At 37.8% G+C, this 26932-nt stretch overlaps 1 protein-coding gene across 5 annotated transcripts in view; it reads left to right on the top strand.

The window, feature by feature from the left end:
• Window positions 1-26932, top strand: part of PTPRZ1 (protein tyrosine phosphatase receptor type Z1) — a 134159-nt gene that overhangs the window by 73189 nt on the left and 34038 nt on the right. For 4 of the 5 annotated variants that reach the window (XM_048959038.1, XM_048959022.1, XM_048959031.1 and 1 more), the window contains exons 4-12: window positions 613-764; window positions 2374-2469; window positions 2728-2794; window positions 5497-5654; window positions 7078-7228; window positions 12544-12728; window positions 13487-13613; window positions 19982-20025; window positions 22820-26381. In XM_048959038.1, the coding sequence (XP_048814995.1) occupies window positions 613-764; window positions 2374-2469; window positions 2728-2794; window positions 5497-5654; window positions 7078-7228; window positions 12544-12728; window positions 13487-13613; window positions 19982-20025; window positions 22820-26381 (4542 nt within the window). The remainder of the gene's footprint in view (window positions 1-612; window positions 765-2373; window positions 2470-2727; window positions 2795-5496; window positions 5655-7077; window positions 7229-12543; window positions 12729-13486; window positions 13614-19981; window positions 20026-22819; window positions 26382-26932) is intronic. The other variant, XM_048959045.1, reaches the window with a different exon arrangement.

Genomic DNA, 26932 nt, shown 5'->3' with positions numbered 1-26932 from the left:
TGGTTGTTTTTAGTGCTATTGCTCCTACTTTCTCTTCTTGGTGTCATCATATACTTCATACATACTATTCAACAAATCGCTTATTTCCCATTTGCTCTATTAACTGAGATAAAAAATATGTTTTTCTTTTAAAGAGATACCCAAAAAAACATTCTTTAAAGTCCATAAAACTGGTGTGAGCTCTTCCTTCTGCAATACAATTCAGATACTATAAGAACTGCAAAGCTCTTCATTACAAAGAAATGTAATGGAATTGAACTTCATTAGTGCTGTTTTAACAAGAGATCAAACAATTCACAGTCATTACGTGTGGAAAAGCTAAATGTAGGGGTTTGGTCTATTCCATCCTGCTAATTCCCTCCAGCAGACAAAGTTCATTTCCATCTGCAGTTTGCATACAATTTTGTCCAGCTTAAGAGCCTTAACAAGGAATTAACACATTTTTTACTTCAAATGACCAACTTCCTGACAAATTATGTATAAAATATAGTAAAATAAGCATATCGTATTTGCCTTTTTGCACCTGTTCTGAAATATGAGAGAAATAGATGCCTTGACTAGCTTTTATATTGACACTGTTGTGTTTGTTTTCCTCTCTTTCTCTTTGTTTAGTGGAGATTAACCTGACAAATGATTACTATGTAAGTGGAGGTGGCTTAGATACTGTATTCAAAGCAAGCAAGATCATTTTTCACTGGGGAAAATGCAATGCGTCATCGGATGGATCAGAACATAGCTTGGAAGGACAAAAATTTCCTCTTGAGGTAGAGTATAGAATAGATTTTGAGAATTTGTCATTCTGCAAAAAGTAATATTGTTTACTAAACACCTTTGTTTATCACATAATTAAAGCTTACTGGTGAATTTAATCATCACTTCAATCCAAATTAGTAATATTTAAGTGATGTACTTGAGAGCAGCAGTGTAAGGCGTTAGTCCATTGAAAATGTCTAACCTGCATTTTCCTGTGTCTTCTGTGATGACACTGGGAGTTGGTCCTGCTAATCTGATAAAGCTTAAACCCCCACAGGTTTGGCCCATCTTGTGCCCCAGTGGTGCAGTATTTAAGATTGAAACTGATTTTTCAAACCCAGGCTTCACTGAGAGCCAGGAGCTGCTCCACACTTCAGACACTTTGCATTTCAGTGTTAAAGCAAAGCATTAGTATCAATGTTCTCCTGTTTTCTAAGGAGAGCTGTGAGCTAGGAGCTTTCCCTGGGAGGTGTTTTTTTTTTTTTACCTCACAGCTATTTAAAGTTCCCACTCATACTCTACCTATCCCACCAAGACATCTAAGAGAAGATGTACCTCACCCACCATCACATGAAAAGTCACTCTCAGTAGAAGACTGTCCCCTTCACGTCTGTCACGGAGTTGACCAGATCAATCTATGTCCGTGACAGGGGCGACAGGCCTCTGCCCTCCCCCCCCACCCCAGTCCCACAAAAATGGGAAGGAAGGAAGGGAGGAAAAGAACAGCGGCAACAATCTATGGAGGAAAACTTATTTTACTATAATACCAGAATACAAGATAACACAATAGATACAATTTAATTGCAATTGAGATTAATAAATCAGACAAGATAAGAGAGAGAGAGTTCCCGGGACCGATTCAAACCTGAAAAGCTTGGAACGGCTAGGAAAGCACCCTCCAGCACCCACTGCCAGGCAGCAAGAGAGCGCCCCCCCCCACCCGGAAGGGCCAGATCCCGTGACTGCTGTAATGTACAGGGATAGGTGCTTGGAATTGGGGCAGTGACACTTTAATGCCCCGTACACTACATGATGTTTTGATGTGGAATACTGAAACCCAAAAACAAAAAAACAAAAAACAAAAACATAGAACCATGACAACATCAGTGACCTGGCATTACAGATTTCCCAGTCCAAAGTTAGAGAGGAAGGGATGCAACAAACCCAATGCCCGTGACAGCAAATGTGGGCACAGGATCCTAGGAAATCTTTTATTACCAGTGTTTCTCTATGCTTACTGCAAGGCAGGTGCAGGAGGGACAGCCTGCTTTATTATTTGTGTTTTACAGTTGATTGCAAGACTGATTTCCTCTGAGTACTGTATGTTAAATATATGGTATCAGCTGGCTGTCCAGGCTTGCTGTATTGCCTGTGGATAATGATGTTCTCCTTGAAGGACAGCTCTTCCAGACTTAATGATTTTCCAGTGTAGAACTTTTTAGATAGGTAACAGTTGATTAATTCTGTTCTGTATATTCATATCAGAATATACAGTATATCAATATCCATGTATTTGTGCTAAGTTGGTTGGTTGAACATTTATACACAAACTAGGAATAAAAATAATTGCATTGATTGTCTTTATATATGTAATACATGTTAATATATATTTTTTTGCAGATGCAAATCTACTGCTATGATGGAGATCTATTTACAGACTTCGAAGAGGCAATTAAAGGAAATGGAAAGTTAAGAGCTTTATCAATTTTGTTTGAGGTAAAAAAAAAAGTCTATGTGTGATTATCAAGCTTTGAAACAGCAGATGTTCAAACTGAATTTAAAGGGTTTTAATGTGTGATCACTGTGTTAAAAATTTGCATATATTCTTCTTATTTATTTTCACCAGAAAAAAAGCAGATTTGCAAATATTTATGCACTGTTTAGCCCATGTATAATTTTGGTGGTAAACTGCAACCTTCAATTTTATTTTTTCAAGAAGTCTGTGATGTAAAAAATGCAATTTTTTTTTAACAGATTGGAGTAGAAGATAATCCGGATTATATTCCAATCATTAATGGAGTAGATAGCGTTAGTCGTTTTGGTAAGTCTGCTACCATGTTTTATTGATTAATGGTTAGACTAAATTCAATTTCAGCATAATTATGAAAGCTTAAAGGCATTGGGGATCACAGTTCTCAAGAGCATAGATGCATATATTTTGTTAGAAATAAGACTTAATTTACTTCAAGGCTGAATATTTGTAACAACACTAGTAAGTGTAGATGAGTAAATATAATTATCCCAATGAACTTGCAACTTTTAAAATGCTAAAAGTCACGTGAAATGTCTGATTTATCCCATGAATATTCTTAGGCATAGATTTCTGGAGTATCGTATGTGGCTGGAAGCCAAATAACACTGCTGAACCCTTCCAAGATGTGCTTTACAAACACTGAACCTGAATATTAGTATTCTGTAGACCCAGTGGAGAGAAATGCTTATTTCAGTAGCTGCTATGTGAATTTGAAATGATTCAATTATATTAGATCTGTACTGGCATTATTTATACTAGCATTATTTATACTGTCTGCTGACGCTGCTTTAGAATTACTTATGGCTTTACCCCTAGGCACATGGACCTCTCTTTCTAACTCTGTTTCAGAGTGGTTTCACAGAAGAATAAACACAAAAGACTGATGTTCTGCATAGGGGCATTTTCTTGTTCCATGGTTGGCCATGACTGACAAAATGTCCAGCATTGCATCAGTTTTCCTGCGTGTAACCATACTTCAGTTTTGTAAAGCACATTGGTATCAATGAGTTGAAAGTGTTAAAGGCTGTTAATGTCACTATTTTAAGAATTTTCAAATGCATGACACTAAATTGTTTTTCTTCTGAGAGCGAATATTGTTCAATAAATATGAGTGAGCAACTTCCACAGATTGCAAAGGCAGAAGAGAGAGACATATAAATCTGTCAGAATTCACTATCTTTGTATGCCATCTTCTGTGAAATACAAAGGAAAGTGAGTAATACATCAAGATGAATGTTGTGCTACAGCTTTGCATAGGAGCTGTAAATTATCAACAGAATGATTCAAGATACAGCCACTACATAGCATTTCAACAATGAGCAGAATATGGTTTTCTTGGATGAAATGCAAATGAGCTCTCAAAATTCAGGTTGCAAGTAAATCAAGTTGTTCATCTCAAAGAAAAACATATAGCACACAATCTGTCCTTGCCTGCCTTATGTATGATCTGTCCTTATCAGTCACATCTGTACTATATGTATTTGAATCCCAGCTGCTGAATTCCCAAGCTGTGCAGAGGTGTCCTATTCCTTCCAGACAGAGTCTCTCTTTTTCTTAATTCTTTGTAGGCGTTTGCCTTTAAAATCTAGGCTGCTTATTATATTCAAAGGCATTTTAAAATACAAACTTGCAGAATCTAAAGCAGTATTCATGCTATAAATGAGAAGCTTCATGTCCCCAAACCTCTACCTAGCATAGGCTGACCATTCATTCTTACTCTAGAAAAAATATGGCAGCAAAACACGTTATCAGATAATAATGGTACTTACTGTCTAAAGGTGTTAACATGAGGAATGAAAGGATGTGTTTGCTTGGCATTGCTAAAAGTTTCCTTTTCATCATATGAGGATTAGAGAGGGGAAGAACTAGCTTTCAAATGTTAACTCTGAAACAGTCACTGTGCAGAAACAAAAGCATCAATGATCTGTAATAAACTGCTAATATAATTCACTGTGAAGACAAGGACAGGTCAGAAATCCACCTAGGACTCTAAAAGTAATAGACAACAAATGAATGCACAGTCTGAATACATATTAAATATTCATAAGTGAATATTTTCAAAAGGACACCATTTAAAATCAGTTACTTTGAATAGAAATAAAGTGTATGAGGATCTGCAGTACTCCACAGTGTGAAAAACAAGTATTGTTTTGGATACACCAATCCATAAGGCAGATCATTGATAATTGTCATAAACTGAAAAATCCTGTCAAGAGGAAATTGGTAGCATTTCTGCTAATTTTTGGTGCTGGACCCTACTGCCATATCAGCACAGATTTAGCTTTCTGTGGATGGACTGAGCAATTCATCATGCTTGCTCCCAGCAGACAAAGGTACCAGGTAAACTGCTGACCTGAAAGAAGTGATATTATTTTCAAAGGACAATAAACAGAAAGGTCATAACTCTCCTGGAGAAGGTCTTTGCATCCTTCTCTGCTTTGTGTAAAGCTGTTATTGTCGCTATTTTAAAACTCCCATATCTAATGAATTTCTGCTTCTGCAGACCTGAGTACTGCAGCTCTCAGATTTGTCACTGTGACAGTTTCCACCAGCAGAGATTTTCTGTACAAGTTAAGGTCCTGTGAGAAACTCAACAAATTCAGGGAGAGCTCGAAGTCATGTGGTGAGATCAACTAGAAAGGCTTAACATTTTTTTCTTTGAAGTTTGTGAGTGAGGCAAGAATTTGGCACCCCAAACAATTACTAGAACACTTAGTTGAACAAGATTTTGTGAACAAATATGCTGGTTTCTATATTTGCTACTGGAATAACCCATTATACTTCTCCAAATAAGCAAAATTTGTATTGAACAATATTCAATCTAAATAGAAAAGGTGCGGCAATTTATTCGTACTCTACCCTCTCTGAACATTCGATTCCAAATAGCCTCAAAATTAGTGAGGTTCTATAATAGGAACTCGTTGGGATAGTGTGATTTCTATTTATTCATTACTATTTTACTCTAAAAAAATGTTTGGTTTCTTTTTCAGGAAAACAGGCTGCCTTAGAACCATTTGTTTTGCTGAACCTTTTACCGAATGCAACAGACAAATATTACACTTACAATGGGTCTTTATCAACTCCTCCCTGCTCAGAAACAGTTGAATGGATTGTGTTCAAAGATACTATTAGTATTTCGGAGCACCAGGTAATTCATTTATTGTATTAAAATAAAACAAATATACATCGTAACAGAGAAAATCAGTTACAATGCGTATGGTAAAAACTCATGCCATTTCCCAATGGAAATGCCAATCATTGGCCCAACAGTCTGACATATTTTTTTTCTCTAGTATTAAGTTTTTTGTACAGTCATCAAAGGTAATCTCTCCAATGTATCTGGACCTCTGGTCCAGATAGGAAAAAAAATGCTCCTTTGGCATTCCCCTATCTGAACAGTGAATAGAGCATAGCTCTGTCAGCAGAATGGTTGAGAAGTCTGGTCTTGTTCAACATCTTCATCAATGACCTTGATAAGGGGATAGTGGCCACCCTCAGCAAGTTTGCTGATGATACGAAGTTGGGAGGATTGGCTGACACGCCTGAAGGCCGTGCTGCCATTCAGCAAGACCTGGACAGGCTGGAGAGCTGGGCAGAAAAAAACCGGATGAGGTTTAACAAAAGCAAGTGTAGAGTCTTGCATCTGGGGAGGAATAATTGCATGCACCAGTACAGGTTGGGGGATGAGATGCTGGAGGGGAGCTCTGTGGAGAGGGACCTGGGTGTCCTGGTGGACAACAGGTTGGCCATGAGCCAGCAGTGTGCCCTTGTGGCCAAGAGGGCCAATGGCTTACTGGGGTGCATTAAAAAGAGCGTGGCCAGCAGGTCGAGGGAGGTGATCCTCCCTCTCTACTCTGCCCTGGTAAGGCATTATCTGGAGTACTGCGTCCAGTTCTGGGCTCCCCAGTACAAAAAAGACAGGGATCTCTTGCAAAGAGTCCAGCGCAGGGCCACAAAGATGGTGAAGGGCCTGGAGCATCTCTCCTATGAGGAAAGGCTGAGTGAACTGGGTCTGTTCAGCCTTGAGAAAAGACAACTGAGAGGAGACCTGATCCAGGTCTATAAATATCTAAGGTGTGGGGGGCAGAATGGCGAGGCCGGACTCTTTTCAGTGGTGAGTGGAGACAGGACAAGGGGAAACGGCTGGAAACTGCAGCATAGGAAGTTCCGCACAAATGTGCGCAAGAACTTCTTTACAGTGAGGTGACGGAGCACTGGAACAGGCTGCCCAGGGAGGTGGTGGAGTCTCCTTCTCTGGAGATGTTCAAGACCTGCCTGGATGCCTACCTGTGCGACCTACTGTAGGGAACCTGCTTTGGCAGGGGGGTTGGACTCGATGATCTCTGGAGGTCCCTTCCAACCCCTACAATTCTATGATTCTGTGATTTGTGTGATTCTGTGAAGTGCAGGTGGAATAAACCAGTAGATACAGACTAGCAAATTCAATGCATTCTGGGGAAACTCAACAGGGAGAATTTCCCAGTGCCATTTTTCCAGGGTTTTTCTGCCTCCTAGAAGAAACATATTGATTTGTTATGACTTCCAACTTCTTTTTTTATCACCTCTTCTAGTTAGCAGTGTTCTGTGAAGTCCTTACGATGCAGCAGTCTGGCTATGTGATGCTGATGGACTATCTGCAAAACAACTTTCGAGAGCAGCGATATAAGTTTTCTGGGCAAGTGTTTTCCTCTTACACTGGACAAGAAGAAATTCATGAAGCAGGTATTTACTGAATAGTCACTCCTCTTTTCATGGGTTGAAAGACGATTTTCAGTAAGAGAGTCATCCTAGTATGAAAATACTCATTTTAAATTGTGTGGAAAGTAGCACAGTGTGTTATTATTCATAAATCTATCACTTCAGAGAAAAAAACTGGCAATCATAAAACATGTCAGATTAAATGGAGTGGAAAATTAAATGCTTGTCTCGACCAAACGTTCAGTGAAGATCACGTCAATTCAAGCTTTCTTGCGCTGCCCTTTTAATGTGTTTCAGACCTAAACAAAGCTGCCCTTTCAGGGGCTGCAGGAGGATTTTGTTTTACAAACCCGTTTGGTTCTTCGCTGTATAACATGCATGCCTCTTCAATAGAACATGACATCACCAAATTCATTTCACATAGACTACTAAGAAAGTGATAGGTGTAGAGAATCCCAAAAGCCAGAATCTGACCTCTGTTTTACCTAAAACCTTGGGGAAGCCTGTGAAAGTTATGTGACCAGGGCAGCATATGGAAGTAAATGATTTTCACACTCGTGAGCCAAGAAAAATAAAAGGAATCATCATTTATTTCTGCACTACAATGAAGGTAGATACTGGGATCTGATATTTTGTCTGTGAGCATAATATCCATTCAGATAAGGAGAGAATGTCCAACCTAAAGATATTAGGATCCTTTTTTCATTGAGTTATACCATTTAAAACTGGAAGGCCATTCAACTTCATGTAATGATGAATTGCTATGCAGTGCATCCCAAATGCTTGTGTGTAGTTAAAATTTCATACTTAGCGTTTTAGGAGCAGAGAATTTTGCATTTGCTCTAGGTCCAGTTTCAGAGTAGGTTAACAAGCTTATTCAATTAACCTGTAAATTTGTTTAACACAGAACAAAGGGGTTTCAGTCTACGAAGTTTAAGAAAAAAGTGTCTTGCACTGACATCACATCACAAACACATACAGTATTTATTCCAAACTATGTACTCAAGGTATCTAACTGTAGATTAAAAATTCTAGTTTGATTGTAAACATAGGAGGACTGAAAGAAATCTCTTAAATTTCAGGTCTCCCTGTATATATAGTCACATTTCTGTTAACATTAATAAACACTGAATAAATGCAACATCTTATATGCGTACGTTCATACATCCAAACAAAAAGGCAATTATAGAATTCTTTTCATGTAAAAATCAGAGGACCATTGCTTTTTTCCCCTACCTTTTGATAGAAGTTAAATTAAAATCCTTAAGAACTGTTGAATTTACGTGTTGAGATGTGAAGACTACAGCATGAACACTTCCAGGAGGAAATAGGCTTATGTCTTCTTTATTCAAGTCCTTATTCTTTAGTCAACAACAACAATGAAAAACCTTTGAAATACATTTGGACAACTCATGGGAAATGTCAAGACTGGATTTGGACAAGTAACCTGTTGAAACAAGTTAGTTTCAAGTCACCATATAAAAAATGATTTTGAGATTACAGAATGGTAGCATCCCAATTTTCTCCTGTTGAATGCATTGTAGGCTTTCACTAGGCAGTAGAATTCAGTATGTGATCTATTTTTGTTATTACTTCATTTATTTCTCAAATAAAGCTACATTTCACTAGATGGACTAAGAGTATCTCTCTAATATACGTATAAAATTAGTTTCAGCAATGTTTTTAGAAGTTTTCAAAATCCCCATCTGGACATTCTTGGTGAGGAAATGGAATGTGACATGGGATCTAAAAAGTCATTGATGTCTAAACAAAGTGCAGTGATTCCACAGCTGAAAACCTGGATTTGAATGAAAAAAAAAAAAAATCAACCCAGATTCAACGTAAAGAAAATGTAATAAGCAAATATAGGGTAAAAAAAAGAAAAGGCATCCAATTATGTCTCAGTAATACTTTGCATAAAATTCAGAGAAAGATAAAATCCAGTTGTTTTTTTCTATTCATATTTGAATAAGTTAAATTTGATCAACTCATACACTGCACAGACTTTCTGATGATGATGCTAATGAATCTTATCTTCCTCAATGATGCAATTCAGTTGACATGAAAAACTTCCAAGCTGGATGGATTGTGTTTTATTTCACAATTTATTTCAGAACAGGCAAAGATAGGTGCATTACAGTATGATATTCAAAACCAGCTACTGAACACTCATGTATGTAAAGCAGAGATCTGAATTCAAGCCCAGCAGAGCCTTGAGTAGGCCTCTGACTTCTCATAAATTGTATTTTGCTGTTTTGAGACTAAAAAAAAAATAAAAAAATCTGCTGAATATCTGTGACTTCCTTCCTTGTAGTCCCTTTGCCCAGATTTTTGAAATCAGCATCAGAGCAGAAGTCTTTGATTGGCGATGTTGATACATGATCTCCTGGCTTTTCCCAAGCCCTTGAGAAGGAAAATGGATGAAGACAAGAGCAGAGCACAGGCAGGATGACAAACAAAAATTTGAAGAGGGGGAAGAGACAACAGCTTGGCAAGGACTACAACAGGAGTATAACAAGGTGCACACAGCTATTATGCAGGCATATTGTTGGCTGCTGCTCAGAGGAACGAGGCTGAGCATCAAAAGAGTGAAAACAACTGGGAGAGAACTTCACTTTCCTTGGAAAAACATACCTGGCAGGGCAACATGGAAAAGAGTCAAAGTGAAATACATTGTATTGGAGACAGCAACCCTCCAGCTTTAAATGCTCTATAATAGCTAATTTGAGCATAGTCAAAGATGGCAGACCCAGATTCACTCTGGTGAGCAAAAGAGGAAGGGAGGAAAAATAACAGTGGAGAGAAGTTTGCAGTGTGAGTTTGGAGCAGGGAAAAGTTTGGCAGGTATACTACAAAAAAATATTTGGAGAGTTATTTTAAATACCTTGCAAAATATAATAGTGGCTTGCTTTATCGAAATATATATAAGTTTTATATTATATATATATATTAAAATATATAAAATCTAAATAAATAAATAAATAAATAAAATAAACAAGAAATTATGGTATACATAATGCTCAGAATTAAGAAGGGATTCATTTTTGCTGTCTAATGATTTCCTTGTGCCCTCTGGCGGATATGAACTGGGAGGACAAGCTTCAGTAATGGAATGAGATGTATACAACTTCATTTATTTTATTTTTTTTATTTTTTTATTTTTAGTTTGCTCTTTGCTTACTCCAATTAGGAGTGTTCAGTGTAATGAATAAAAATGATATGCCAAATAAGTAGTGCAGTAGATTCAGAGCCTGGTAAGCTGTACAATTCAAACTGAATTCCACAGACCAACACTTCCTCTTATTAACGCACACAAACATCGCACATCTTCCATTAAATCAAACCAGAATTTGCAGAACTTCCCACCTGCATACAGGCTGGCAGAAATTTCTGTCTCAAAATTCTGAGTATCGAATGCCCTCTAGTGTTCGAGTGGTAAATTGCCAAGTTAATGGAGTATCTTCAAATTGTGATACTGCCGGGCAAAAGACATTGTAGTATCATGACGTTTGCTTCCTTTATGGGAATTCCAAAGAATCTACAAGTCTTGCTCTCCTAATTAGCTGGATAACTTTCCCTGCTTTTTACTAGATACTCGCAGTTTGATTTAAACGTGTTCTCAGATTCTAGAAATGTTTCCTGCTTTATTACAAATAGGGAATGACCGTTTAATTACTTGTGCAAAAGTCCAGTTAAAACTTTGCAATATCCTTACAGACATTTTCATGTGTAGTATTTAATTAAATGACATTTTTCATGTATTCTCATCAATAATTTTGACTTGCTTAATAGACAAAATATAGCAATAGAGATAAGGTAATAAATGAAAAAGTAGATTGAATAATATTCCTTTTCAGTCCATATAAAAGCAAATAGAAAAGGAAATTCAGTATGGGTGTGCCCAAGTATAGGAAATACCAAAAAACTAGGACAGAGGCAGAATTCTAGTCTCAGTGTTTCAATCACAGTCCTTAGCATCTGCAGTTTCAAACATGTAAGAGGAGGGATTTATAACAGTAAATGTTAGGGACCCCTGGCTTTCATTCCACTGTACCAGCTCATATCTGGCTGCTGTGATCTCTTTGCAGTTGGGAACCAAAAATTAGAGAAGACTTTTGACATTCATCAGTTCTATGTGTGACATTAACAGAGATGACGAAAGCAAGGAAGGAAAATGATCTCAGCCTGAATGATTCAGCTGTACATTGTTTTGGTTTATATTTTCCTGTATCTGTCAGTCATTTTTCAGTGACCTTCAGATAAATACTTTGCATTTTCTGCTGGTGCAATTTTTTCACATAGGTTACCTGGACCTTGTATATTACTTTCAAGCTACACACAGGTACCTGCGTGATTTAAATACCAAATGACAAAGTCTCAGCACATTTCTGGCACACTGGTAATCAGTACATCTCGATATACCTAGAGATGTATCAGAAGATTCAGCTTATTTGAATAAGATGAAAAATGTGGTACTGGGGGAAAACTGGAAGACATGCAAAAATAGCTGCCTGGCCAGAGTTTGTCTGGAGTGTGAGGTCCAGGCTTACCAAGAAGGTGTGCATGAGTGAACTTGGAACTGCAACAAGCTGGAATATCCAGGGCAATGCTTAGAACGTGATGATAGGAGCAGGCTGGCAATGTCTGGAAAGCATTCTCATTTTGCCAAGCTTAAAGTGCCTCATAACCTCTTCTTCTGCACTTCTTTCAACCTCCCTCTTGGAAGTCAGTTCTACCTAAGCTAAATGAAGGCAAAGGAGGTTCTGGTTGGAAGGTGGTGTGAAAGGGCAAGAGATGAGGAGGAGTCTCAGACCTGTTGGTCTAGATTGCATCCACAGAGTCTTTTGGTGCCTCTTACTGGACTTCTTCAGTGGCTGTTTAGATAGTGAAATGTAGTCAAATGAAATAGCTACCAGCTAATCTTATGCATTCTTATCCCTCCATGTTTGTCTTTCATCTCTTCTATTAAAAGATTCAGAATTCAAGTATGATACATTTGCCTTCAATCTTCAGAAAGAATCTGTTACATATTCCAATCTGTTGTAGCTGCTGGGAGAGTGTGCAGCCCTTCTAAAGCTACTAGAAACTGAACACAAGTCTTTCTCAAAATATGATATTAAAAAGAGGGGGAAAGAGGTCTCAAATTAACTTGCTTTTGCTTAACTAGTATCAGGACTCTGTATCTTTTGATAGTGCATGCCATCTCAGATATTTTAATAGAAAACTAAAAATGAGGCCCATTAAAGACATTAAATGATTTTGATGGGAAGTGGATCAAGACCTTTGGAGCAATTTCTACCATTTAATAAATATCATGTTCTTTATTGTCCTTCTTTCAGTTTGCAGCTCAGAACCTGAAAATGTCCAATCTGATCCAAAGAATTATACCAGTCTTCTGGTTACATGGGAAAGACCTCGGGTTGTGTATGATACCATGATTGAGAAGTTTGCTGTCTTTTATCAACAGTTGGATGGAGAAGACCAGACTAAGCATGAGTTTCTGACAGATGGGTATCAGGACTTGGTAACTGTGAACTCTTCAAGTTTCATTGAGAGCGGTGATGACAAAGCAGCCATTAATTATTCTAAGGGTTTAGGTAGCTGGGAGCTAATTTAATAAAAAAATTTGGCTGCAGCTTACAAAAGCTGTGCTTGTCTCTTTGGCTCTGAAGCTACAGAGACAATTAAAAATAGAAAGAAAAAAAAAAGAAAAGCCTCTTTTGGCCACAGGCAAAGAAATTTCTTGGAGTTCTGTTCTGATTTGCCTATCGTTTTCCCAAAAGTATATGACCATGTCAAGCTCATTGCTCCTTAGCCATAAACCCCTTAGTCAATTAACAGTGATCTGTACTTCATTGCTCACTGGTCTGCAAAGAATTACGTACGCTAGCAGCTAATTAGATTCAGTACAGTCGTACCGCTATAAGTATTAAGTTACTGATTTACTGCTTCATGGTATTTCACTAATGTGATCTGTTCTCATTAGCCTCTTCAAATATTCATAAGCTTATCAGTGGTAATGTTACCTAAAATGATTATCTAAACTAGTATTCATCGTTAAACAGGTGTGCACTTTGGTATTCTGCATTTAAAAGTTCACCATTTTTTAAAGTTGCCTGAGAAGTATTTTTTGACAGTAAAATGTGAAGAGTGCATGTTAGAGTCATAGGACAGAAGGACCTTCGTCATTCATATGAAAAATGTGTTATGAAAAAATGTTAACATTTCCAAATATTTGATACGTATTTGCAAGTAAGTGATTAAACATGTTTTTTCTTTTAGGGAGCTATTCTAAATAATCTGCTGCCCAATACAAGTTATGTTCTTCAGATAGTTGCTGTTTGCTCTAATGGTCTGCACGGAAAATACAGTGACCAAGTCATTGTTGATATGCCTTTAGAGGACCAAGGTAAGTGTTCTTCTGAGCTGAGCGGTCACTTTTAACCAAAAGCTTTTATTTAGAGAAGTAGTTTATTTGCAAACCAGTAAAATGTGTGACTGTCCAAATATGCTAAAATGAAATTTCAAAATCTCTGCAGTTAACCTTCAGCTTGTTCTTTGCTACTGATATTTTATCATGATATAATTCTCCATTCCTTGTAAACATTACCTACAAAAGTTTGCATGTTAATGTTTTTAACTAAAAATATTTTGAAGAGCGCCTACCTCATTTCAAATCTCACAAATGTATCCTTTAGGAATATAACATAGGGAAATAAAGCCATGTTTGGTATTATTTCCCTATGGTTCAAGCATCCTCCTGACTCCCCAAATTAATCACCTACATTACCAAAGTGTTAAGGAAACAAGAGATGCAAACCCGATGTATGACTTACAGACCTGTATCAATTTGTTTTCAAATTGGATTACTTATGTTTACTTGGAGTTTGATTTCAAAGCACTTACGGTGATGGAATTCCCTTGCTTCTTAATGTTGCCTCGCAAGAAAATCAAAAGGCCTAATAACCAAATCTCACTGATTGCGCAGCCAGATTCACCTCTTCTGCCTGCTGGTAAATACAAAATAATGTGACACTGTAGCATGGAGCTTGACATTGTCCTTAATAATTCCTTACACTCTGTGGAAGTTTTAGCATAAAACCCTGTTCTTATCAAAGTTAGTGAAAGCTGTGTATTGAATTAGGAGCCCTGTAGTTAATCATAGGAACAAATCGCAACCTTTCTGATCGTGTAGCAAATCACTTTTTTTTTTTTTTTTTTTTTTTTTTTAATCTGGGGACTCAGATTGTGGTTGTTTATTTGTGAATTGTGTATGTCCAATTTTACATGTGGTTAAATCAGTTTAGCTACAGCAAGGTCCTTAGCAGTACTGTGGTGTACTTGGGAAACAGGTTAGTTTCTCATTTCAAGGGAACCACATTGGTTCTTGATGATCTTTCCTGCATCAGTTGAGAATTAGTAGTGCTAAAAGGCATAAAGTAGCATATTATCTGAAGGAGGGGGAGGCAGATTCACATATAGTACATATGATCTTTCAGTAAACATTTTCTGTGCCTCTCAAACACATACTTTTGCAGTCTTATGCTAATACAAGAATTTCCGTATTTAGTTTTTCCAAGTCCACAACAAAGTTCTGACATTTCACTTTTCTGTTTGTCTTTATCTCCCTCTTAGTCCCTATATCACTCCATTTCCTTTCCAAAATTTGCTTACTTTGTGTTTGAAAATTTTTTGAGATGAAATTTCATTCACACATCTCCACATCCATGGAGTGAAAAATAAACAGCTCAGTGTTGCTATTATTAAACAAGAGCAAAGCCAACAAATGCAGTTAGCCCAGTGCTGCTGTCACAGCTTCTGAAGCTCAGAAAATAGCAAAAATAAAATAATTTATTTTAAAAAACAAAAACCAAGAACATTAAACTACTACTGCTGCATCCCTACTGTCAGGTCTGGTTGCATACCACCATGCTATGTGCCGTGACTTCCATCGGAAGGAAAGGTGGACGCAGGGGCAGGCAGGGGGTGGAACACAGCCCAGCACAGCACAGCACACCTGGCCTGCAGGCAGAACTGCCAGGACCAAACCCAGGGAGAGGCTGCTGTGTATCTGGTGGCCTGCAGTGAGCACTGTCACTGTGCTGTGCTTCTGCTGAGGGCAGCAGTGGGTTTGCATTCATGTCAGGAGAAGAAGAAGAAAAGACAAAATACAATGCAAGAATAACAAGGAGAAATAATCATATACAGATGTACCTGTGTGCAGTTTCAGCACGTTAACATAATTGTGGAAATGGTATTTTTGTGCTTTCTTCCAATTAAGCATTTAAGTACATCTCCTTAATGTGGAAACGAAGCAAATTAACTTCTGTAAGTATATTCTGATCCCAAGTTTTCTTTTCTTCAAAAAACAAGGCATTGTGAAAAGGAGAGTTAAGCATATTGCATATCAAAATATGTAAACTATATCAAAAGTATGTAAACTATGAACACCTTTTTTTTCAAATTTCAGACAGCTCTGAAAATCTGTAGTGGTTTTGGGTCTGCTTGAGGTGTTTCCTTTAGTTTGTCAAGAGCTTCGAAATGGAGAGAGATTATTTCAGGTCGAATGAATTCTGTCAAGGATATTTTGATTTTTAACAAAAAAAAAAAAAAAGGAGAGGTTTAACATTAAAAATGAATTACCTCTGTGTTTCAGAAAAGCTGTTTCTTTGTGATGCTTCCTATCTGACACTGACAGAAAGTTGTTAAAGTGCTTTGTGTTCAGTTTGACACTTTTGTAGTGGTATATCTGAAAATATTGGATGAAGAAAGTTCAGGAAAGACTCCTTCCATATAATTAGTGTGATTGGTGGAAGTGTACATTGCTCTACAAATACATTTTATAAGAATTGTCTTAGCTCTGGATATAATTTCTTTTTCTTTTTTTTTAAGGCAAAAAACTTCCATTCCTTTCTAATATTGTTTCTTTACGTACTTATTTTTACTAATTATTTACATCTGAATTAACCACTGCAAATTTTGCAAATATTTTCATATTAAATATTGCAATATGAAACAACAGAGATATGAAAATATAAATATCTAATGAGAAAGATTTGTTCAGAGCTACTTGATGATTACAACTATAACATCAAATTGGTTTTGTGATCTGCTTTATAGATCTTGAGGCAAAAGGGGATTTCTTGGAGCTCCTGCTTGTGAATTTATGAAAGAAAAGTTATCTTCACCATGAAGACGTGAAATAAAATTGACTCACATAAAACATAAACTAAAAGTTTCGTATTCAAGACTTACTCTGAGTAAGCCACTTTAATTAAGATGAAATTCACTGCAGTCACCTCCAGATTAATTAATCTTCACGTTAAAAATTAAAATGGGACATGAGAGCCCTTTTTCTGGGAAGAATTCAGCCCTCGGGGAGTGGTCACTCTTAAAGAGGGAATTTTCTGTACCCTGTACAACCAAAATCTGCTGTTCAGAAAACTCAGGACCATTGTCTTAGCCTTTTTTATTTGACATGATGGAAGGGGAAGGCGTTTCTCATGCTTTGTCCCCAACCTGCGTGGTCCTCAACCATGGTGTAAAACTCCAGGCCATAATTTCTGTCCCCCATGCTGATATCCGAAATCATTCTGGTTTGTGGAAGCCTCAGGATCTCACCACACAGGTGATCATATTTGAGACTTCTGCATTTGGATTTTTTTTACCTGAACTGTTCAGAGCAGCAGCATTTCAGCTTGTGGTGCAGTCTGCATGCACATGTGATTTTTTTCCAATTAGTTTCCAATTAGTGACAGTTGGTGAGTGCTTTCCCTGACACAGCTACCCAACATCCACTGAAAATGGAGTGTATCGGTAGGTAGTGTGTTAGTTGACTTTGATGAAAGCCCAGCTTTCATTTACCAGTTTTTCATTCAGTATTAGAACTGGATTTTCATTATCTGAATGTGCTCTGACTCTTTAGATAATGTCTCTAGGGTTCTGAAAGTTCTGCAGTAGTTTGTTGTGTCATTAATATCAGTGGTACTTACATGCTTTTACTGAAATAGGGCATGAAAATAAGAATATATCTCTCTTTTCACCTTCCTGTGTAGAGACACTGGTTGGTTTTTGTAAAAAATTGTTTTGGGATATGGCTCTCAAGTGCAGATCATAATGTCAGTGATGATTTGTGAGGGTCTAACTATGCTATTTTGTTGTAACTTCTCTTTGTGAGTAATTTTTGTTCTAAAAAAGCACTAAGCATATCACAGATGTTTCATTTAGGGGATGCTTTTTTCTAATTTTATTTTTAATTAATTTTTATTTTTTAATTTTACAATATAAACGTAGACATCTGAAAACTGGTTCAAGCAAAAGAAAAAGGCTTTACTTTTTTTTTTCTTCCAGTGACATTTATTGCATAAGATAGTACAGAACTGAAAAGAATGTATGAGGGTACCTGTTATTTTTACAGCTGCAGATCAGATTGCTTTAAAAGATTTTTTAAAGATTTGCGTTGAATTTAAGTGTAGGGAATTTGGCTTTTTTGTCTTTGTTTTGTCCTTTCTTCATCTGTCATTAAAATGCATTATTATGTGAAAAGATAACTTCAAAGCTTTCTAACTAATGGTTTAACTATTTAAAATGTAAGCTCTAGAATAAGCAAAATGTGGTTCCAGAAGAAATAAACAAGCTTGTTTATCAACCTACATCAATGGGTTGTTTTTTGGTGGGTGGTTCTTCTGATAAGTAAGTGGCTGTTAGCACTTTGTATGAAATGCTGTCAAATAAAAATCACAGCAACGGAGTTAACAGAACTTCTATAAGTGTGTGTCTCTAAGGCTTTTGACAAATATGTTTTTGTAACCAACCCAAATTAAACTGTCTTGGTAAAATGGCTGACTTTTTGTTTATTTATCTGTAACTGTATGTGTGTGTGTGTGTGTGTGTGTGTGTGTGTGTATAAATACCTCTCCATTAGAGGCAAGAGTGAGAAACTTGAGTTTCTTGCTGCTGGAATGAGGAGGCATGTAGCTTATTGTATAATATAGCATAATCAACAAGTTTTATTTTTCTCGTGAAGTCTGATTAAAGATTAACTCAAGACAAGTGACTACAGAATGAATAGATAGCATTTTTCTGTATTATTTTTCTTTACAGAGAAGTTTTTTGAGTGCGTAATATACGGTGCGGGTCTAAATTAATGTCTTATGATGTTTGATTTCTGTCATTGAGAAGCCAGGGAATATCATTATCTCCTCCTCCACCCCTTCCTCCCCCCCCTCCCCTCCTCTCCCCTCCCTGTCCCGGAGCCTCCTAGGCTTCCAGGAGTCAGAGGTAAGATCATTTTTCTCTATCTCATTAATAAAAGATTATTTCATTACCAATTACCAAGTGCTTGGTAATTTATAAAACTTACGTAAAAAAGAACAATTTCTGAAACTTTTTCTGCAGGTTCAGTCAAAATGTTTTTACAAATTAGAATCTATAGAAAAAAACTGAGCGTGTTAGTGTGATAAATTTTACCTAATTGTATGTTGCATATAATACATGTCTCAAAGTTTTGGAAACATAGATGTGGACAGAATACAAATTAAGAACCCTCCTGACCGCGGAAATGAAAAGTGTGGAAATGACCTCTTTATACTAATGTATGGAGACAGCTACATTTGGGAATCATTGACAAGATGCAGACATACAGTTCTATAGGATCTTATTGTTAGAATCACTTACCAGGATAAGAGACTGGCATTTTCACAATGCAAACTAACTTCAGAATACATGCTGGCAATGGTAAATAGGCAGGGCTTGACAGCATTGCTTAGGGCAAAGCCTTAGGAAGATCCAGAAAGGAAATGTGCTTTTCTTTGGCTGAAGAGAGCAGTGAAATGAGTTAGCACTGTGGAAGGGTGTAAGATATCATCACTTGAGGCCATGCCAGTTCCTACCAGAGATTTGAAGGTTTCTCACTACCTGCTTTGAAGCCTCTCTTGCTGACCGCTATCACAACCACAATACTCTGTTGGTCAAAAAGACAGTGAGAAAGAAGATGATAGACTACCTCTAAATTTCAGAGAGAAAGATTTTCACATGAGTTCTTGCTTCTGCTACAGTTGCTATTTATTTATTAAAAAAAAAAACGAGGAAGACCTTAAAAGTTTTAGTAGAGTACTCAATATCTTCTTATTATCCTCAGCTTTGTGGGACGTGATAGAACTAGGTTCTGGTCTGTTCACTGAAGCAATTGGAGAGTGAGGTTGAAGAAGACCTTAAGCACTGGCAGCTAGAATGTGTGCGTCTCTTTGGCCTTCCCTGACAAAAATGGGTGCCAGCCTACTGCATGCTGACTGTGATGGCATGACTTGCACTAGCACCTAACTTTAAGCATGGGTGCACAAATGAGGAATTTTCTGTATGAAAATTATAGAACAGATCATTTTACAAGAGTATGTTTGAAAGTTTCGGAGTGAAACTCCGTGATTCCCAGACTTACTTTTACTGTTTACTGTTTCCTCTGCATTAAACTTCTTGTATAAGACAGTATTCTCATAAACTTAGATGTGGTTCTGTAGTGCAGATCCAACATGTGATGGAATATCAAATTAGCACCAGTCAAAACTGTTGCAGCAGAAAGTCTTCTGTCTAGATGAGTGCTGCTATCCGTAAAGCTAGCGCTCTCTCCAGTTAGTTGGCCACTTCTCCAAACACAATCCTATAAAACACTTTAGACTGAGTCACAATAAATGTATTAATTAATCAACTGAGTCCTTGCAGAATTAATAATTCTGTGAATTGAAAATGTTTGGTGATACGGTTTGTATTTTTGTTTTATAGAGACTGACCTCATTCCTGAACTGAATGAAACTGAAGATTATGAGGTATAGCATTAATTTATTTTTGAAAGAGTATTTCAAAGTGATACACAGATTTCAACAAAATAAAATTGATATTCTGTAAGAATTTACAGGTCTATGAATGTGTTGTCAGCATTTATACATACATACATATGTATGCACATACAACCTTCATTTTCAGCTCTATTTCTCCCTACATAACTCTAGAGATACCTCCCTACCTACACAGTTATCTGGAGCTCGAGATGCATGGAGAATTGAGGGAAATTACAGTATATGCAGAAATATTTTTGAAAATAGCACATCAAATTACACTTATGTCTGAGTGAATTCAATAACAAAACTATGAATTTAAGAGAATCAAAGTGATCGTGTAGTATTAAGCTTTTTAGAATTATTTAAAGAGAAATCTGTCTTGGTCTTACATATAGCAGGTAAATCTTATTGTGTGATAAACTGAAGTATGGGAGGAAGGCAATTGTCCTTTAAAATAAGATTTGTGCATGTCTGCTGTTGATTGAGGTTAACAGCTACCATTTCAAATCATGGAATTCCAAAATTTTGGATGCTCAGTTACCCTGGCATTTCAATTCAAGTTAGAGATTAAAACTTACAATATAACCCTATTTCACACCATTTGGGATGTTTTTTATGATATCTTCTGCAGAATTTAAATTTTATTTCTGTATTTGTTAACTTGATTTCTCACATCCCAGCAAGAAGAGAGATGAAAATATCACAGTGAAACATAACTCAGATCAATACAGATTTTACAACATGGACATTTCCTTCAGTAAGATCTACACTGACATCAAGTAATGCCTCAGAAAAAAATTACTGTTTCAGTCTCTGACCACAGTATTTTCACTGTGTGGCATGTCCTTGTTAGTTCAATGGAGAAATAGCTTGTTCTTAACTTTCTGTTTACCCTCCCTTCTGTTTGTGAAAGCTGACTAGCCAATAATATAGTTATTTTTCTATTTTGATGTAAATTAAATATTCAGGTTATTATATTGCCTCTGGTAAGACAGTAGCTGAGTGCTAGTGCATGTCAACTTAGTGAATAACCAAGATAGTTTAAAAGTGCAGGCATTGCCCTTCAGAAGACAGGTTTTCCCAAACAAGGGGCTGTTCAGTCCTACCTTGGTTTGAGGAAAGAGAGTCTAGGTGCATTTGTCCCTACATTTTAGCTATGTACCCCCTGAAATGAAGTCCATATATGAAAGTCATGTCTGAGGTCCCCTGTATGGTGAGTGCAGTAGATGTTCCTGAAAGAAAGGGACTTCTGTGTGAAGCACAGCTGTAGTCTGGTGATTAAGGCCTTCACTCTGGTAGGATTGGATAAAAGTTAAAGATTATTATTAAATGTGTATCCTAGTTAATAATTTGTTCAGTCACACTTTTTTTTGGGCACCTTCCCTCCAAGACGGTTGACTTCGCATTCATCTCTCTACAGTGCCTTACTCACGTCCGTGCAGAGGACATCAATTCAGCCTAAACTGCAGTAGAAGCTAGTATTACCACTACTACTAGCACAACATCAAGCTGTATCTTCAAAAGAATAACAGTTTAAACAGTATTTGGAGAGGACCATTTTGCATGATCTGTTAGTGATATGCCTTTAAACTAAAAGAGGAAACATTTACTATAGTTAAAAGAATAAATAAGGTGATGAGGCACCGGAACAGGTTGACCAGAGAAGCTGTGGATGCCCCATCCCTAGAGGCATTCATGGGCAGGTTGAATGGGGCTCTGGGCAGACTGATCTGGTGAGTGGCAACCCTGCCCACAGACAAGGGCTTGGGACTAGATAATCTTCAAGTTCCTTTCCAACTCAAGCCATTCTGTGATTCAGTTTCCATTTTGAGAGAGGCTTTGTCCTGCTGGTATCTATTAGGCATATGTGTACCTATAAAATCAAGTCTCTTCAGCAGCTGAGGTACTCCTCAATCTAGTTTGCAGTCATGCCCCTTGTGCAGAGCTATGCTGCAGTTGGCAGAGTTGGGCATGGCACAAAGCTGGTGGCATCTATGTACTTGGTCAAAATACCAATCTCATGAGCAATTTCCATGATTCCACACTAGTTTTCTGGATTTGGCTCAAGGAAATTTGGGGATAGGGACATTGTGTTTAGACATACACATATTTATTTTATTTATCAACTTATCTATCTATTTATCTATTTATTAGATCTGGCCTTAAAAGTCAAAACCCTAATTTAGACTTTTTACAAGTTATCATTTGTGTTCAGCAAAGGAAGGTCAGTAACAGGGACTTGGTGGTATCACTCACAACACTTTTGATGCTGTTGTACGATGATCTTTTACACCCTGAAATCGTATCATCTAGGAAAAAATGTTGATTCATCAAATTTAAACACAGGCCATATTCTGTTACTATATTCTATTACTAGCAGTTTAATCAATATCAGAATACTAGTGCAACTCTCTAAAATATTCTGGTCATAAAGTTATTTTTCTTTGACATGTAGTGCAAATTGCATTTTATTAGAAAGATGTAGACCTTTATGAATAATAAATACTGCGAGTGGTTTTTCTCTCTCATACATTTAAGACGCTATTGAGCACAGATTTTTTGTTCGTTTGTTTGTCTTGCAAATAGGCAGTATTTGCAAGTGAAGAGGATACTTGTTCTCGTAACTAAAAATTTTGTCAACAGAATTCTCAAAGGTGTCCGTTGTTTTGTCCCTTTTGTTTTTATGAAGCCAGATAAATATGTTATTGCCGTTTTGGATTTTTTTTGTGTGTGGTGTCTACAAACACTGTTAATTGTCTTCGGCTGTGATATTTTTTCAAAGGATGAAGCTGATGAAAAAGAAACAGAGATGGATGAAGAAACTGCAGTGATTCCTAGCACTGACAGTGCAATAAAACAAATAAAGAGGAAAGATTTCCGAGTGACTACATCAAGCTACAGTCAAGATAACACGGGGACAAAATCTAATGAAGCTAAAATAAATAGATACTTAACAAGAGAAGAATTGCCTGGTAAGGATGATGCTTTCAAAGCAGTTTATTATCCTACTTCTCCATCTGTCAGTGAAACTTCTGAAGAAGATACTTTTTTGGAATCCCAAACGATTACTGAAACTCCTCCTCAATTCATTGACTCCACCAAAGGCATAGAAGAAGAATACATATACCTTTCTTCAGGCACTGAACCAACCAGGATAACCACTACAGGCCATAGTGGTGAAGATTTCTCATTGTCTCCTTTTAAACCTGATCAGGAATCTGATGACTTTTGGAGTTCAGTTCTCACCACTTCTTCAGCACATCCAGTTACAGAGGAGACCTCCCAAGAAGACATCCTTCCTTCAGGAAGCCCAGATATAAGCATGCATGATGTCCTTTACCAAGGCTCTGTTAAATATGTTTCAGAAGGTGCATCACCCCCAAGCTCTGATGAGCCTCCAAAGCATATGTCTTCCACTGATGGGAATGTGTGGTTTCGTAAGGCTACGGAGCTGACAACTCAGTCTGTTGGTACATCGGATAGCAGTCATTTGTCTCAGACCAGTTACTCTGAGGCTTACGTAGAGGGATCAAAGCCAGCTACAGTGCCCTATTCCGGCAGCCCAGTGGTTTCACAGGACACGTCAGATGCGGATTTAGAATTGCCACATTATTCTACCTTTGCTTTCTCCTCTGCTGAATTATCACCTCACTCTCTCTCTTCAAGCTCTGGAGAATATGGTTCTGCTTCTGCTGCCAGTGAGGTACTCTCTCAGACAACTCAACCAATCTATAATGGTGAGATACCTCTTCAACCTTCCTACAGTAGTGAAGTGTTTCCTCTAGTCACCCCTTTATTGTTTGACTCTCAGATGCTCGACACTACCCCTGCTACATCAGATAGTGATGTGACCTTGCATGCTACACCTGTATTTCCCAGTGTTGATGTGTCATTTGAACCCACCCTGTCTTCCTATGATGATGTACCTTTGCTTACATTTTCCTCTGCTTCCTCCAGTAGTAAAATGTTTCACCGTCTGTACACAGTTTCTCAAATGTTTCCACAAAGTGCTACTCCAGCTGTTGCAAGTTATAAGGTGTCCCTGCATGCTTCTTTGACGTTGGCAGAGGGTGATACATTAATACAGCCAAGCCTTGCTCAATATGCTGATGTGGTGTCACATCAGACCACTCGCGCTGCTTCAGAGACACTGATATTTGGTCATAATAGAACTCACATATTTTCTGAAGTCGAACCATCCAGCAGTGATTTAAATGTGCATGTACTATCTACAATGTCTGAACATCCTTATGCTTTGTCTAGTAATGCGGGCTCCCTCCAAAGCTTTACTGTTTCTTATGACTCTGCAGAATTTGTGCATGGTTCTGTTGACGTATTTCATCAGGATCCTTTATTTAGCAGCTATAACAATGTACTGGTGCATAAACCTTCCTCTGTAACATCACAAGCTGATACTTGGCTGCAGCCTACACGCTCTCTATCTAGTGATATGGATTGGTCTGAAGCATACTCTGGTAGTGAGTCCCTTTTGCCTGACACAGACACTTTGACCGTAAATAATGCTTCTTCCTCTGATTCTGTAGATGAAATTACATATGAATCATCTGGTTTTAGTGATGTTAATAAGGTGCTTCAAAAAGGTGGTGTTGTATATGGAGATGAGAAAGAACTGCAAATTTCTTCTTCTTTAAGAGAAATGGCTTCCAGTGCTGAAAGTAAAGTGATACCTGAACGTTCTACATCTGTTTCTAATAATGATGTAATTAAGCAGACCACGTCTCTGCAAGAAAGCCTACTTCCTGTTTCTAGCACAAAGGGAATCCTTCCAGTCTCTCTTGCTTTTCCCACTACTAAGGTATTTGATTATGATATTAGTAAACTTACAGAAAATCGCCTTTCCGTTCAGCCTTTGCATGTTGCATCTGCAGCCTCTGATGACACTTTGCTTAGACCTATGCTTAGTGCAATCTCAGAACAAGCTGTCTCTGCCCCTGCTTATAGTAAAACGTTATCCTCGACTCAGCCGTACTTTTATGAGGCCTCAGCTGCATTAAATAATGACGCATTACTGCAGTCCTCCTTCCAGTCTTCTGGCGATGGCACTCTGCTTAACACAGCTGCAGTTGTGCCGAGTGATCCAATATTGGCTGAAAGCTCCAGGGTTTATAAAGATAGTTCTGCATTTGACCAAATATTGCATCAAATGGCACCAGGTTCTGCTACAAATGAAACTATGCTGCCTTCTGCATCTCTACCTTCCATTGCTGATATGTTGTCAAACGCTTTTAGTAAGCCCACAGCGTCACTTCAAGGTTTACCTGTTTCTTATGCAAGTGAGGAGTATGTTTCATCCAGCTTGTTTAACAGTGAAGATGTTCAGCAGGCTATGCCTTCGTTGTACAGTAGTGATGTTTCGTTCCAGCTGACCAGTTTAGAAAACGCAAATACCTTTCCCCCCCAAGCAGCAGATGCAGTAACAACTCCCTTCCTAACAGCTGATGCATTACCTCATGTAGCTACTCCTCCAGACAGCCATACCTCTGCAAGTGTTTTTGAACGAAGTGAGACTGCCAGTGTCTCTTCAAGTTCTCCATTTGGTTTTGATCCTGTGCAAATGCCAGCAGTGGTTTCTGATTCTGATGTGTCCATTCGTCACACCTTTCCTTTACCAAGTGCACATATTTCTGTCACAGCTGTTCCTCCCAAAAGTAAGAGCCCTGTAACTTTGAGTAGGTTACTGGTTCCTTCTAGAGAATCTTCTGGGTTGTCTCCTAGTGTCATGACCAGTACCGATTTGTGGCCTTCTGTAGTTGAGGATGACTACGATGAGTATGACGATGGCTTCCCCATAAGTAACTGTATCTCATGCTCTTCCCATAGAGAAGATGAGGATATGGTAGTAGAGGAGCAAAATGCAGAGGTAAACAATAACAACCTAATTATAAGCTCACATTCTGGGAAACCTGAAGAAGAAGAGAGAATTTCGACTGCTGCATCAGACAGGCAGATAAACTATGCCACGGACAGACATAATTATACATCTGTACCATCTCTGACAGCAAGTGTGATACCTGAGAAGCACAGCGACCCGACATTTTTGGAGAACCATATTCAAACTGCTAGTGTCCCATTGCAAAACACATCAGAGTCTAAGTCTTGGGCTGTTTTTACAAGTGATGAAGAAAGTGGTTCTGGCCAAGGTACCTCAGATAGCCTTAATGATAATGAAACATCAACAGATTTCAGTTTTCCTGACCTTAATGAGAGAGACACTGAAGTGGCAGTTGAAGCAGGTAACTCAGAATTAACTCCTGGATCATCACAGTCATCAGCCTCATCTGTATCTAGCGATCACTCATCAGTATTCAACACCTCTGAGGCAGGTTAGTTATGGATGAGTCTAATGCATACCATGGAAAGCTGTGAGGGGTTCTTTTGTGCTGTAGACAATGAGGTTTATATGTATATAACAAAAGGAGAAGAGGGCCAGTGGCGGTGATTAAGGAGGCCTTGGGGAGCAGGGGTACATACTGAGCAGGCTGCCTTGTGAATGCCACTTCTGTCTACTTCAAACTGCACCTGAAAATCTTCAGTAGGAAGATTTGTGCTCTGCTTTTGGATAGATGTGTACCATCAGCTGAAGTTGCGTGGTACGCAGTCTAAGACCAGAATTTGTTTCAATGTTAATGGTTTGATTTGAGTTTTAAAGGTATAAGAGAGATGTAAGTTCTTTGTACAGAGGCGTTACCAGAGGAAACTATACCAGTGCAAACATACCTCTGAGATTCTGTTTTATAATTATGGCAGCACATTTCCTCCTTATGTTTTATTTTGTATTTTCTAAGGTGTATTGAGCAAGGAAGAAGATGCTTCAGCTTGATTCTGATTCATCTTAATTTGCATAAACATTCATCTTCATTCTTATTGTTTATGC

Source organism: Lagopus muta, chromosome 1 (genome assembly GCF_023343835.1).
Source record: "Lagopus muta isolate bLagMut1 chromosome 1, bLagMut1 primary, whole genome shotgun sequence".
Taxonomy (NCBI): domain Eukaryota; kingdom Metazoa; phylum Chordata; class Aves; order Galliformes; family Phasianidae; genus Lagopus; species Lagopus muta.
The sequence above is the reverse complement of the archived record's forward strand: the minus strand, read 5'-3'. Positions and strand labels throughout refer to the sequence as shown.